This window comes from Dermacentor variabilis, chromosome 2, assembly GCF_050947875.1.
Source record: "Dermacentor variabilis isolate Ectoservices chromosome 2, ASM5094787v1, whole genome shotgun sequence".
Taxonomy (NCBI): Eukaryota; Metazoa; Arthropoda; class Arachnida; order Ixodida; family Ixodidae; genus Dermacentor; species Dermacentor variabilis.
This window is the reverse complement of record NC_134569.1, coordinates 141220715-141236566: the sequence shown is the minus strand read 5'-3', so window position 1 is coordinate 141236566 and position 15852 is coordinate 141220715. Positions and strand designations below refer to the sequence as shown.

The window sequence follows — 15852 nt, the reverse complement described above, 5'->3', positions numbered from 1 at the left end:
TATCTCGTGTGAGTCCGCAATCAAACTTGCATGTCTTCGTGAGGAGCTGGCGCCAGCGCTGGCATTAGAAGCGGCGTTAGAGCTGGCAATGATGGTGTCGAAATAAATACTAAACATAGCAAAATAACTTGACGTGCACTTTTTAAGACACAACACAAAACCACAGTGCACTGTTAAGTTGTGATTTAATAATGGATTATGGTGCAAACCTGGCTCCTGCCCACGATATCAGAGCTAAATACCCAACCAGATTGCAAAAAAATAACACACACACACACAGGACTAAACGAACAAACGAAAAAAAATCTAGTGCGAGATGAGGAATATTTTACAAGCAGATGATGATTGGGGACAGAATCAATGTGTCTACACAGAATTCCAGACACATCTTGTGCGCATGATGTCATGTAATGAACGGAGGAGCTTCCAATCCTAATGGATGAAAAAGTACGAGGCGAAACTAATATTACTCGTGGACTTACAAACTATCGCTGGCGCAGGAGAGAGAAAAAAAAATATTGCGCGCGACAATATACCCTGTGTGCCGAATCTTCTGCGTATCACTTGGCTCAACGCTAAGACAGGGCAACAAGAGACCATAGACTGCAATATCTTAATTCAGTATATGTACAGAGCACAAGACACTTATTACACAGTTATAAGTGAGGCGCGGCTACAAAATACAGCCACGGGGTTTTCGCTATTCCATCGGGGAAGCCACGTGTCGTGGTACAGCGTACAAAGTGCGTGTAAGTGTGCATGCAGGGGGACGCGACCGCGTTTCAAAAGTGCCATGCTCGCTGTCTCACTGCACAAGATGGCCGCCATGGGGAAGCACGTGAGACGCAAGAGTATCAATGCTAGCACGCAGGGCACGCAGCGGGATTGCCTAAATTACGGTCACGCATTTATACTTTTGCGGGGGCTTCCTAAAGCGACTTACGCTGATGCTGGTATTTGCGTAAGACATCCGTCGGCTGTCATTTCTGAAACACGGTGTCTGCGAGAGTGTCTTCCGAAGGACGCCTAGAACCTGCGACAGGAAAAAAAAAAAGACAACAGCGGGTGATTATAGAATAGAAGCATGTGGGCAAAATGGGCGAAAATTGAATCGGAAAATATGCGCTCCGCTTCTTGAAGTAAGACATCTCAAACTGGATCTCTGAGGGCCACGAGGCAACAAGAACAAAAAAAGGCTATGGCAGAACACTTGAATAACGTCGCTAAAATGGTCATGAAAATAAAAAAAATTGTAATTGTAGGACTACAACTAAAAGTTCGCTGCAATATAACCTCGATGTGAGGTTATATTGTTGCGAATTCTTGAATATGTCAGGCTTCCCATACTCATACGTTTACGATGTGGTCTACTTAGCCAGATTTGTCTGCCCACTAACAAGTACTTTCTAGCAGCACATGCATATGTGAACTCCTTTCTGCACAATAAAGCTAGTTTTATTTTTTGTTAGTAGATATTATATACTTCATACAAAGGTATTGAACTTGATTCTCAAAATTTAAAGAAATCATTATGGCTGCATCACTGTGTCACTGAGCTTTGCGGTGCATTTGGCTATGGTACAAATTGTTGGTACCCGGACGCAGATTTTATTTATTTATTTATTTATTTGTTTGTTTGTTTATTTATTTATTTATTTATTTTTCTGTGAAAAAAATTGTTGCCTATGTTTTCAATCCACCAGCAGCTGCTTTTTTTTTCGATAATGCGAATAGCTGAACGATGCGCACTGCTGGTGGCAGGGTTACAGGAGGTGGAAAACACTTCGTTTATTGTCGCTGCGATATAGCGTTATTCATTTTACATTTTGTTCATTTAATGTTACGTACATTTACGTGCTTGTGTGTTTGTGCACGTGAATGGTGTTTTGCCCTCCTGAACTTCAATCTATCGGGGTAGTACGTGAAACTTTAGCACTTGCATCGACTCAGCTGGGTTGAAGTTGTATAGCGCTCCATTCTAATGACAACCTAATAAAGACCTTGAACCGGCCAAGAACGACAGCTACTTTGGCGGCACAAATATTCATGAAGCTTATTCGCCCAAAAGACGGCGTTCCTGAAAATTTCGATTCAATTACCACGCATATGCCGTATAAGAGTGTACGGTCAGTTGAACAAAAAACTCCTCGAGTCTTTTGACAGCCATGATTTTTCTGCTCACCTCTCCATTGAAGAAGCAGAACAGGAGAGCAACACAAAGACCCTGCAAAAAAACACAAATGATGAAGAAATCACGTGTTTATACTCCTACATAAATTCGGAATTATAGCGTGCTGGAAGCAGAAAGATTGCTGTGCTGTTCATTTCAAGCGTTCACGAAAACGTTCGTTCTAACCTCTATAACGTAAAGCTGTATAAATGCTCGGTCGTTATAGCACTAAATATGTCCGTAGTTGAAATAACAGTAAGAAGTCGACCTTATAGACCTGATGAAACACCCAATATGGCTCCCTTTTCACGTGCCTTACGGGCGTCAAATTTGTTGTGCTTTGAAGCAATGCACGGATCTTCTCACCTGTAATGAAGTGACCAGCGCTGAGATTATCTCATATGCAAGAAAGATGGATCCCTTGTCGGGCCTGAAGGGAGTCACCACGTAGTGCAAGCCCAGGAGAGGAAGCAATATCACGGTAGCCCGCACGGCTTTCCTGAAATGTAATACAGGGTCCGAATTAAGTATGCAAGCTATCAAAGAACTGGCTACTTTCTATCGACTATGTGAAAGTGCATCACAGCGTAGTTATTCTGCCTTCCGATTACAGTGCGCTTTGGATGGCCCTTGTTGCTTAAGTTCTGTAGTGTTATGATAAATGCCGTGCCCGTCTTCAGGGCAATGCTTCGGTTTGTGGACTCATATCAAATGAAAAGGCTACTATATTATCAAAATGTCCTTGTAACTGACTGCCATGGCTACAAGATACACCAATGTTTTGGGGTTTGTATACATAGTTTCTGAAGAGAAATAAAATGAGTGAACAAATATATTGTCAAGCAACAATACTTTATAGTTTTATTATCGTGGTAGCATGCGCTAATGTTTTAACACGTCTACCTGTTCCCTTCCGTGGTGACTGTAGCAACATTTGATATTTTCTTGTTGTTTTATCAAGATTCAATTGTAACTTAGTCGATCGCGCGTGACCCACGTATTAGATTACTCCTACATACATGTGATACGCCCTTCATTGCAATCGACATCGTGGAACTCTATTTTCATCGTATAGTCCACACGTCCATTATTGCAGCGTGGGCCACGCTTGAGTCCCATGCAACCAGTGTATGACGAGGAAGAGTTCTAGCTCACCTTGTGCTCTCGTTGTCAGGGGAATTGACAGCCCGAAGCTTCGTGACAAGAACCCTTACGATGTTGACGAGAAATGCGAAGCTCAGCTGCAGAAACAAACAAGGGCATAGAAGCCGAGTGTGAGCACACCGGCCAAGTGCTGAATTTTAGACAATGAACTGTACAATGTTGATTTGTTTATTTTTTCTTTAGTTTAAGTTTTTGTATATCAGCGACGAAATATGCTCTTGTGAATGTAATTTTTTAAATTATTTGTTTAGCATTGCTTTACGCGCACTGAAAGTCTTGGATGGCAAGTTTAAAGCAGAGACTAATCTGCCTGACGTAGGCCCTGTCACCCGAACATTGCTCATAATTTAATACCACACGTTAGAAGCCTTACATGTGGTATACATGTACATCGCGATACATTTTTCTGGGCAGTGAAAAACAAGACAGTGAAAGTCCATCATTGTAGCTTGTGTAAGAAATATAGACGCCAAAAACAAGTAATCAAACAGTGTGATCTAACAATAAATGGATATATTAAGTCATACAAACATACAGATGAGAAATAACCGAACTACTCGGTAGAAAAAATCTCAACGAGAAAAAAAAAATAAATGTTTTCATACCACTTTAAAGCCATTGAATGATCTGAAATTGTGCTCGTTGGTAATCGTCTTCTCATGTGCATTTATGAAGCTTGGAATTAGGTATGTTAGTTGTTTTGTACCCTAGCTCGGTCCCATTAAAAAAGCACTAGAATGATTATGCCTGAAATTGAATGAAGTGATACTTGAACGTACTTTGCATGAAAAATGAACAATCTTTCTGTATATCAGCCCGTATTTATTTATCGAGCTAAAGGTCATACAAATGGATAACCTTCGAAAGACCGTGCTTCCGGAAAAAAAGTCAGGGTTGTCCGATCGCGGCGTCCGAGGTTTTCGATGCAGTGAACTGCTTGATTTTGTAGACAAGTAATTTGAATACGAATTTCTTTTACTTGAAGTTCCCCGCATCAGCAGGCCGTAAGTGAGATGCGTCTGAATTAACGCGTGACCCAAACGGCGTTTCAACCATACGGAAACAAGATATCTAATTCTAAACAACATACCTATAGACCTACATATAAAGCAACTGTCCCAACAGAGCTCAAAAGCTCGTCGCTTAACAATTCATCGTAAATCGACTTCACTATGTGACGAAAGATAAATCGCCAATATTTTCTTTTATTACCGAACCTAAATTTTATTCTGGTGCTAGAGAGCATTAATGTGAATCGAACAACTTGAGCAACATAGTTTTCAGCTCGTGTTTTGTTTCATACTCTGAAATTCACAGGTAATTAAAGAAAGTTAACCGAGTGCTGACATTGAGAAGAAGAATATTTACCAGTATCGAGAAGCATACAGGAACGCTCAGGATATAAGTGTACCAGACGTCATGCTCGACCCAGCACCTGTGAAGATACACAAAGGAATGTTTAATGGTTACAGTAATAAAGGCAGCATTCCGACGAAGCACAGAATGCAATAAAATAATGAAGCTCATTCACGGATATTTAGATGCACGTTAATGAAACAGTCATATAGTACATAATAATTCGCAAACCTTAAGTATGGCGTCTATCAAAGCCACTGTGTTCATTTCGGATATTAAACACCATGAATCATTTAAATAACCACAAAAGGGCTGTATAAATCACTGTTCTTGCTGCCTTTTAAAAAGGTATTATGTTCTGATTTTTGAAACGCGGCTTACAAGTATTGAAAGAAATGTCGATTGTTTGATAAATGTCTCGCTGCACATCGTAAATTGTTTCCACAGATACCTGTTGACACCTGCTGCATTGTGCGCTATTTGGCATAGGCACATTGAAACAGGATTAAATTTCATCTTTCCGCGGTATGCGTCTGCTCCTAATAATATATTTTCGCATGAGCTGCATTACTATCAGAACCAAATATATTCGTTAATAGACGGTTAGGCCCTACAGGCGATGCCAGAATAAAATACATCTACTTTGCTTCACGTGTGAGCCTGTTTTTCATGCGCAACGCCAGCATCAACTCAAAACGAACAATAGGCCCTTTTAAGTTCCAGAGTCTTAGTCACATGGTTACTGTTGAAGAGCGAGTTCTACGTTTCAGTTGTGCATCAACCCTTAATAATGGTGTGTCGAGACGCAGTAGATAAAGTGGTTACTATCTGCCACATCTACAACATGCGGACAGCTACGCGATAAGCATACGAGACAAACCGACAATGGAAAGGGAAGGTTAGGACTCACATTCTTGATGCCTCAGGATCTAAGCCACGCATTACAGCATAACCTATGGTTGGAAGCAAAGGAAAACCTGGAAAATGTAAGCAAGCCGTGTCTCATTATACTAATTACTGGCAGCTTCTGCGACATTGAAATGTCTTATCCAACCTTGCGGACAGGAATCTAAAGAAATTACTGTGGTAACAAAGTCTGTTGGCGGAAGATACTGCCCGAGACTGCTTAGGGTAATGAAGAGTGATGTTTCAGTCCTGCGGTTAACAGAAGTCTTCGTTGTTATAGGAACATAAAACACGTGTTCCTTCAGAAAGGGAAGAGTGCCACACCAGCCAATCATGTATTCTGGGACACACTGTTTTCGGAGGCACGAATTTTATTATGAAGTAAATTTTGGTCAATGAATTCACAGTAGAGCTCAAACGAAAACTGTTCATATCTAGTTTGTTAGGGCTGCAGGTTCGTGCCGGAAACTTTCGAATGAAACATACGGTTCGCGTAATACTAACCCCATCCGATGAGCAGGAACCACTTGAGAATCTTGTCCTCGGCGATGAACGCCATAACAAGTAGCGTGTGCAAGTAAAGACCCTCGCAGAACATCCAGAGGTAATTGCACAAAAGGAAGTACTGCGTCACGACGTGCAGAGCCTGGCACCAGCTCTGAGAGAAAAGAAAGGGACAAACACTTCAACCTTAATGCTCTTCCTCGAAATTTTCTACGCTTAGTTTTGCTTCAGGTGCATTTTGCATTAGTCTCAACTTACCGGACTCTCTTCTATCACATGTGGCTGCGCGATGACGTGGATGTACCACAGAATCCAACATAGATTATTGATGATGAACGAAGTGAACAAATTCTTGTGAATAGTGATCCTCCTACATCGAAGAGATCTGCATGGTGGAGATGGAGATAATGTTTGAATATTGAAAACCCGAAAACTGGCGGCATTATTTACAGGAGTCCTTAATGAAGGGTCAAGACGAACACAAGCCAGAACAAATTTACCAAAAACCTCAATAAATATTGCACTATCACTGTCTGTCTTCGTCTTCCTTCATGTTCCTTTCTGATCTGACGGGATATCTTGATATCCCAGTTTATTTACAGAAACACTATATTTTCGCTCAAGAATGCATGACTAAATATTATTCGTCTTGCACTTGCAGTTGTAAATGCAATAAATGCCCTCATAATCGGTTGGCCCACTTATACCAAAGCCCACCATGGCGAATATGTAGATTCTGTCTCAAACTCTCTAGAAAACCACTATCGCCACGGCAGTAGTTTCTAAGGTCTCTGTCTATAGGTAAAACGCTAATTAGTTAGCATTTCTGGGAAGGTTAACATTATATAGTTCACTTGTCCTCCAAATGTAGCGACACAGGCGTCGAATTATGTATTTCCGTGCAGCGCCTACTGAATGCGCGCGAGCTATTTGAAACAGGAAAAGCAATGTTACTCTTCTTTATGGCATATGACGCCGTCTATTCAAGTAAGCAATATAACACTTCGTAAAACCTTGAAATGCTATGTAAATATCGCGCAACTAGAACGTATCTTAGCTAAGATAACATATTTTGACAGCTTCCTTAAGCACCACTACAGTACTTGTCAATCTAGGGCGATTCCATGCAAAATTGCCGTTCTTTGTGAGTTCTTACTGCGCACATTTCACTACTGCAGAGTACTAGCATAAAATTGAGGTCGCACTATCTGACAAAATTAGAAGCATGGTTTCCGAACAAAACCGTGAATCTTCGAACGCGCGCATGCACTGTATGCACACATTCGAAAATAAGCACTAAATGTTCCTGTCACAGAAAAGTCACGTTAGCTATCCCGAAGTTATAAATGCATGCTGGACGCGCTGACATGAATGTTAAAAAGCCAGAGATAAAACTCACCTAAAGTAACAAAAAATGAAGAGTGACAAGAGTAGAGCGACCAGAGATATGGAGTATCCCGTGACGTACAGGGAATTGACCAAGTTTCGGAACTGCAAAAAAAAGGAAAAGGTGCCTCAAGCAATGTGGCTGGTTAGGGAGCCGAGCCTTCATACTGGCGCTGCTTCAATAAAAAAAATTTGAAAAAACCAGCACACGTCCCCTTGATAAAGTGAGAGAGTAAATTTCTCACTGTGTGTCATTTTTCCCCTTAAAAAATGTCGCCGAGTCTGACCACACCATGCCAAGCACATGCTCGTGGCACATGCACATACTCATGGCTTACGACCGGCGCTATAGCTTCAGGTTTGAATATTGCCATGAACAAAGGCACGAGGAACGGGTGAATTCCGAGACACATTGCAAAACATGCGGCCTGTCGCGATCGTAGTGCCTTGTGCCGTCGTGTACAAGATCGCGCCCGCTCTCATAATATTTTTTTTTCTCGTTTCGTTCACTGCACCGCTCTGTGCCAGGACTGTGATATCGAACGGCCAGAAGTTGCATTCAAGACGTGAAGAGGTCTTTCCTACACTTCGCCTTCTTGTTTTGTGTTCCTCGCTCCTGTTTGAACCACTTTTCCTTTTCCCCTTATTGTGGCACCGGGATAGGCACAATAATAGTTGGTGAACTCCAATCGCTTAGTTATTTCGCAAGTAACTTAACGGTACGTGGCACTAATGTTCCTCCGTATTTCGCTTGCAGCTACTCCTTTATGTGTTATTTTCGCCGAGGGTGCTCCGCGGCCAATCAAGGGATTGCTGACTAATACCTGCCACTGAGCTCTTCAAAAGGCGAGAGACATCTATTTACTCCTAGATTTACAATTGCGAGTTGACTGAGCGTGTGTAGCGCCGTCTATCATTTGCTACAGAAACCTAGAGTTTGACGTAGTAGTTCTGCGGAAACCCGCAAGGTGGAGAGAAGTTCTCTCCACTTTGCGGGTTTCCGCAGAACTACTACGTCAAACTCTTGCCTTTGCTTCGCGTTGTCGACAAATTCGACTTCGCCCTGCCATCTGCTAGCCGCCTGGTTAGCTCAGATGGTAGAGCGGCTGCCCCGGAAAGGCGGTGGTCCCGGGTTCGAGTCCCGGACCAGGACGAATTTTTCTTCAACTATGAGGCTTTTCTTTCGAGGAACCCATATGGGTTTCCGTTGTAGCAATAGCTACGAACGGGTGGATGTCTGATTTTCCCTTTATTCAGAAACCTAGAGACAAGTCAGCGCATTCTTGTGGCATGCCAAGAAATCCACCCAGCGTAAACCGTGTACCGAACGTCCAGCTTCCAGAAGCGGTGGAGTGCCAAGCTGATGGGAGCGTTAACTGGCCAGCGATCCAGATAAGCAAGCGAAGTTTAGATTACTGGTGGACCAAAAGTACCGAAGAGTTGCGCACGGGGACTTTACAGGCGTAGATAAGTTTATGCGATACAGCAGAGATAGGCCGTATGTCAACTTACGATATGAGAACACGTAAGCAGTTCACACAGGCTAAGCGTGCATTGACGCGACTCAAGGGGGCATGTAATTATAGACGAATGAATGTATTGTATATATAATTTATTAGATTTATTATATTATTTTTGACAATTTGATGCAAGAACGCACATATACAATGAACCGGAAGATAAATGGGCTGACAGATAAACAATGCACCAAGAGCCGTTAGAAACCGTCTCAAGCTTGAGGGACAAGTTTGAAAGCACCAACCTGAAGGTCGTGAGTGTCTACGCAGGCGGTGTAGTTGGACCAGATGTGACCAGTTACGGGGTGCCGGAACCACGTGCCGTTTGACGTGCATAATTTATGTGCTTGTCCTGCGTGAGCCAGAAAAATAACAACAGCTGCTGCTTTAATGATTTAGCTTAAACCAACTTCACGTGCTTGGTGTCAGCATCGACATGCGGATTTCTCCTAATTTTGCTTTATAGCTCTTACTGTTTTGTTTTCTACTAAAACTCTGACGTCACTTAATCAGAGAACCTGGCGTCAATTCCCCCCAAAACATGTTCTTTCATAAGTACTTTTTTGCCAGCTTCGTTAACGATATCCCCAGCATCAGAATTAGCTGGAATTTCTTCTCACAAACAATTGTGGCGTAAGAGCCTTTTTGTGAATGCACGTCCTGATCACTGTGCGGGTCAAACTACTTCCATTCGATCATTGCTCGAGATTTCTTTCCCTTGTTTCTTTTCTTCTCTTTTTATTCTGTCAAAGTAGCAACTGTGTGTCGAGAGCTGTTCTTATAAAATTCACTCACTAGTCGACAAAAAGCCGGCCACAAATTGAGGGCACGGCGCGAACACCGTCTGCCCAGGTGGCGTGTCGTCCCAGCAGTTCCAGCCATCCCAAGTTCGGGGACACAGAGACTCGTTTGTCCCTAGCCAGAAAAAAAAAAAAAGAACGCTTTACCGTCATGCAGTTTTCTTCCATAATTTCGGCACTTATTGAAATTACGCACACGTGACTTCAGCGAGCTTGCGTGTGTGTGTTCATTAGTGTTCGAAGAAAAGATATCAGTGCAGCGTTAACAAAATAGATCTTGAAATATATTACGGAAACAATTCAGAATGTGGAGCTCTCTTTGTCATCGAAACTACTGGCAAATATACAGCCTTAGCCATACGATGCCAACGTATATGGAGCCGGAAAGTCTAGGAAAAGTAATTTTTTTATCGGAATTCTAGACTCAACAAAAGATAACTTCCTGTCGGTGAAATGTCATCCCACAACCAACGCATAGCACCTGTGTTTCTTCACTAATTGAGTCGCGGCGATGACTGTCCTGCCGCCGATTTTCTTGAGAATCTGTTTGCGTAAATTAAATTTAGCCGTGGGAGTGTTTAACCTTTGCTGGTAATTTAGCCCTCATTCACATTACTTCTACATTTTAATTAGTAACAGCTTTAACCTATGCCTTCCTTGACTTCTTTGTGGGTGCTCTCTGGCCATACGTGGCCCTTGCGCTACTAAACAACACATATTACTTCATCGACTTCATTGTTCGTTCGATTCCTTTGATTGGTTGTATAAATCGGGCACCCGAGCTGGTTGATAAAATAGTTTCATTATTAGGACATTTTAATGAGCTGATAAAACATGGCAAGCTTATGAAGAGTTTCTACTCTCAAAACTTATTCCAAGTGAAGTTGCATTGAGAACTAATGGGCCTCAATTCGCGAATCCAACATGTGCGCCCAGAAGGGATTGGTTAAAAGGATAATTAGACCTATTGTATTTTTGCTAAACAGACAATTATGCACTTCAATTTGACCTTAAAATAACATTCACTCATCCCTGTTATTGAGCTCGAGGGAAGAAATCGTGTTATTAACCACAAGCGTTTCTTTCTAAATTAAGTTATTAACAATCTTTATCTCGCTGCTCTGGAAGTGAACGCTAAACGTGAGAAGGGGTCTTGAGTACGCACCAAGTTCAGGAAATGGCTTCAGGAGTACGTGCTCAAGGCAGTGCTTGAAGTGGTCGATCTTCTCTTGCCACATCCAGTTCTCCCCTCTCGGAGAGCTCTGCTCCCAGGGAACGTACTCCCCTATCTCCTCGGCAATGTCAAGCAGAAGCTTCAATTCGGGGTCCTGGTTGGAGATTATAAGCATAATGCGGCAAGAGTGGCAACCAATTGAAATCATTTCAGATCGTAACAGCCACCGTTCTGTGAAACCAACAACACGCACCAATTTACAATTTGAAATATGCCCCTAAATAATTCTGATACATTGGAGTAACCCTCGCGTCTGGACGTATTGCGTCACTCTTTTTTGAGAGGCAAATCTTGAGTTTGAGGAACAGAAACAACAGGAATTCGCAAAGCTTTTCGTTCGTACCTGTTGTTTGCTATTGGCCGGTCGCCTTCGCTATATTAGTATGTGAAAGTTCCCGATTGATAGGTGCCCGCTCTTATGAACAGTCTTAGCTTAGGAATATATTTGTGTAGATGGGCCGAGGTGTGAAAATCACCAGGTGGTTCGCACACCGCAGCGATTCCAAGAATCTGCTCTGGTATGTCGCGATTTGCGAAAAGGCACCGCCGAGCAAAAACTATTCTTGCTTTCTCACAAAATCTTTGTGAGTTTGAGTCTTAGCATCGCACAAATAATGTTAAAGCCTTTACAGTAATCGTAAGACGTAGCGATTAACAGTATAGTTGGCGAAGCCAGTGCACCGGAAAGGAAACTTACGAAGTACGGTGATGTTGTACAGGTACTGTAGTTACCCATCTCATCTTGCCAGGAGCCCCTCATGAGACAGTGGTATGACGCCGTAGCTGCGTGGACAATGCAACAAACAAGAAACAAAATTAATAAAGGCAGTATGTTTTGCGGGTAAAAGAAAGTATTGAATGCGTCCTTGATGCGTTCTGCCATCACGCCAGTAATTAATGTTTTAACTTACGAGTTAGTTTTCAGCATACGAACGGTATAACTTGGCGTGCGACTACGTTATTCACTTAGTTATGCACCCGCACCCGTACAGACTATTACGTGCGGCCGTCAGCTGTGTAAAATGCGAAGTAATATTTACGGTATGAGAAATTCCTTTGGTGACTCCATTAGATCAATCTCCACTGGAAGAGACCGCGATTAGCTGATATCATTACTACAGCACTTATATACAGAGCACAGAATGGTGTTCTTAAGGAATCACGATACTAGTGGCACTCGCGGCAAAATGTTCTAGCATGTGCGCACGCTCATTGGCGTCTTTGCCACCGCAGCAAGCACGGGATAGATTCGCGTTCAGCTGGCATCACTTTAGCTGCGATCGGTAAGTGTTGGGAGACGGTGGTAGTATCTATGGTACAGTGCCGGCGGGAACAAATCGACCGGTACTCGTTAGTCTCGCCGATCGGCCAGTGAGCGGCGTGCCGAAAGAAATTTCTCCGAGAACCATTCACTCCCCGACAGGAAAATGTTGCCGCACGATGGTTTCTGCCACCTCCGACACGCCGCACGTGTTCTTTTTTTTTTTTTTTTTGCTCCAGCGTGGCAAGCCTTTGTGGTTTCAAACGCGCAGCTTGCTAAGAGGTAACCGTCACAGCCTTTGTTTCCCTTTTTTTGTTTATTAATGCACCTATCTTAGCAACCTTACATACATAGCGGACAAGAAGAGTGAACTGAGCAGGTTGGGATTGACTCATTTCGAAAATTTAGGGTAGTGGCATACAAATAAGTAAAACATTAGTGCCGGTGCAAGTAGGCAGCCGGCAAAGTGTGCCGCTACATATCACTCGTCCATCCAGCTAAGCTTAAGTCAGATGGCCGAAAATGAGCGACGGCGCTTACCCGAGGTATTCACGTTGCCAGGCAGGAGCGTAGGACATGGTGCCCTAGCCGTGACTCCACGCGGTGTCGGTGGCCAGCACTGCCAACCGTCGAACCTCCAGTCACATCCAGCTGTGTACGCGGCAAAGTAAAAAAAGAAAAAACACTAGTTTTGCCGTCGAAATTCGTACCAGTTATATTGAGCGAAGCTGCTTCCTTGATAGGAAACCACAGTGCACAGCAAGGAAACCAAATACATCCTTCGGAGTTTACTGCCTTTCATGTTTTCCTTGGAGATTTCAAAAGCGCAGATCGCGTGCGCACTTTCTAGCACCGCATTTTTGTCTTTTCTCGCCACATTGGTCACTTTGCGTCGCGTGCATGCTTCAGTAGTGCAAAAGTTGCAGAACTGCGGTAGGTTTGCCTGATTTCATTGAGTGTATGCTCTTTCCTTAGCTTATTTTGCAGATGTTTGCAAGGATGCAGTTGTTTTCTGATCTTTAGTAAATCAGACTCAGTAATTGCGAGAGTCATCACGTTTCGAAAAAAATAATTTACACATATTTACGCGTTAAATCCGTGGTCCTTCTTTAAAAAAAACAAAAAGTTACCGACATACACGAGGCACCGGTCCATTGCAAGAGCAACACACTTTACGTTCATGTGGAACTTTTCAATAGTTTCATCAAGTTAAGCATCACAATAAAATGCCACTTGTCCATACTGTGTGTTGAATGCTGTCTCATACACTTACTACTGATTTAATATTTGCTTCTTAATGCACCTATTTATGTAAACACTACATCTTGTTTTGTTCTTCTGAGACGGATTATGTCTGCTACTTGGCAGACCTTTTCTTCTTCACATCCATGCTTTAGCAATTTATTGCTGCCTGTGACGTATGATATACTGCGCATAAGTTATTAGATTCTCAATTAAGCCCTATTGGCTGTGGAAGCTGCTCGCTGTCGAATTGAACCAAATACAAATCAATTGAATAATAAAGCACATCAAAATACGTATCGTCAAAGCTTTACTTCAATGATCTTGCGATGTGACTGGGTCACATTTATTGAAAAGAGTTAACCTGGCGGGAAACTTAGCTCGGGATATTTGTCCGCTTCCAGTCAAAATTTTTGAAGCTAATGCTTGTGAGACCTGACCTCTCGGTTGACTTGTGTACTGGCGTACTTGCTCAGCATTGCTTACATCCGAGGCGAAAAATATTGGGAGGCACAATATACCCCAGTATCCCGTACTCTACAACGCCGAGCGTGCTGCAATACGAATCCCGCAACGGCGTCCGCCGACAAGGGCTGCAACTTGCATAGCGGCTCCGAAACTGCTGACAAAAACTGCGTTTGCATTTAACGCTCACATGTGACCTCATCAGAGCTTCATTTGCACAGCCTCATCAAGATCACCTCATCAGAGCGGCTGTTGAGCTCGGAACACACCTCTAGCAGAAAAGCCTCGCTCACCGGTATCGTTGTCTCCAGCGTCGAAGAACGCCCGCTGCTCACACTCGCGCAATGCCTTCAGCTGGGCGAACACCCGCTCGGTGCGAGAGCCTTGTACACTGAGGCAACACCAGGGCAGCAAGCAGGCGGTCAGTATCTGTGTTAGACCAGAGAAAGAAATTGTCGCGGAAACCAGGGAATATAATTGTGAAAGCAAGCGAATAGCTTACGCTCATCGCCGGAATCAGACACGCTAGCAGTGCTTATGAAGTATATATCTTAACGTCGATACCAATACCTGATGATGACGGTACGTACAAATTATCGCTATAACTATCGTTGTTTATCGCAGATGCGGTTTGGTAGGCATAGCAGCGTTTAGAAGACGACGGTGCGCTGATGACGGTGTGGCCACGATGGAATGACGGTGATGGAGACGATGACGGAGCCACAACGACGGCAACATGGCCAAGATGGCATGACCACAACGTAAAGACGACAGTACAACCACGACGGCACGACAAAGGCCTTACACCTACGCTTTTTTCCTCCGCTCGTTTATCCCGCAGAGGCCAGATTCTCTTCCTACCATTTGCTTTAAACACATAAAAATCCCGCAGCAGGTCGAAGTGGGTCTGAGCTAAGCTTCGGTGATTTGTCAAGACTTAACGGCTCACCCCGACAAGAGACGCACGGCAGACTTTGTCGACGAATTTTGGAGAAACACGATGCAGCACCCCTATACTCACCACAGCATCTCCGCCTACAGATACACGCAAAGCGTCTCGAAAGGCCAGCCGCGCGGCAATTTTGCGTGGATTCACGGGGTTCTCTCATGCTTGGAAAAATAATTTCACGTAGCACGTATTGAGCTACAGAAAGCTGTATCGGGACTTTCTCACGTTGCTCTACAATTTTCTCGTTGACACTTTTTATTTAATTATATTACTCAAGAGGTTCATTAATTAGTTAGGGCTAATTATGTAATTAGGCGGAAAGGAAAACAATAATCTGAGTGTCTCCAAGCGACGGCAAACAGCATTACCTTGACTTTGTTTCTGTCCAGCTACGTGGCATTTGCATATAGTTGAGGTTTGGCCCAACTTACGTGGGACACCCTATATTTAGCTATTGGATAAGATGAAGAGGTTGGAAGCACGCGCGTCCTGGCAATAAATTTCACTTATTAGAGCGAAGGCGCTATGAGCAATCAAAATTAGTGAAGAAGTGCTGATTACTAATAAAAATAAATAAAAACAGAGAAAACCAATTGCTGTTTGATGCGATGTGACACTTAATCGCGGGGATGCACATGCAACCTATAATCTCAGTACAGCCTTTACACCATGATGTTCTAGCCTCATACTAGCGTTTGCTCACGTATATTTATGCACAAATTCTCAAAGCTATAAATGGCATTTCATTTGACCTTCCGCGGCGGGTACCAATAAGAAACTTGTGCTTTTGCAGTGCATGCCTGCACAGCAAGGATAGATCCTTTTTTTTCAGCATTATCTAGAATGTCGGCAAGAAGAATCGAGAAATGAAAGGCTGGTAGGTTTACTCTACTTTGCT

At 43.2% G+C, this 15852-nt stretch overlaps 1 protein-coding gene and 1 non-coding gene across 2 annotated transcripts in view; one reads left to right on the top strand and one right to left on the bottom strand.

The window, feature by feature from the left end:
* LOC142572784 (calcitonin gene-related peptide type 1 receptor-like) overlaps positions 1–15852 on the bottom strand; it is a 195486-nt gene that overhangs the window by 2111 nt on the left and 177523 nt on the right. Inside the window, exons 4-18 of the mRNA XM_075682138.1 lie at positions 14299–14434; positions 12839–12949; positions 11735–11820; positions 10969–11131; positions 9799–9918; positions 9249–9355; positions 7500–7591; positions 6359–6485; positions 6101–6254; positions 5601–5667; positions 4703–4769; positions 3326–3411; positions 2537–2669; positions 2183–2224; positions 944–1033 (exon numbers count right to left, since the gene is read on the bottom strand). Of these exons, the coding sequence (XP_075538253.1) occupies positions 944–1033; positions 2183–2224; positions 2537–2669; positions 3326–3411; positions 4703–4769; positions 5601–5667; positions 6101–6254; positions 6359–6485; positions 7500–7591; positions 9249–9355; positions 9799–9918; positions 10969–11131; positions 11735–11820; positions 12839–12949; positions 14299–14434 (1581 nt within the window). The remainder of the gene's footprint in view (positions 1–943; positions 1034–2182; positions 2225–2536; positions 2670–3325; positions 3412–4702; positions 4770–5600; positions 5668–6100; positions 6255–6358; positions 6486–7499; positions 7592–9248; positions 9356–9798; positions 9919–10968; positions 11132–11734; positions 11821–12838; positions 12950–14298; positions 14435–15852) is intronic.
* TRNAS-GGA (transfer RNA serine (anticodon GGA)) lies at positions 8566–8640 on the top strand. The gene has a single exon. It is a non-coding gene; the product is annotated as a tRNA-Ser (tRNA).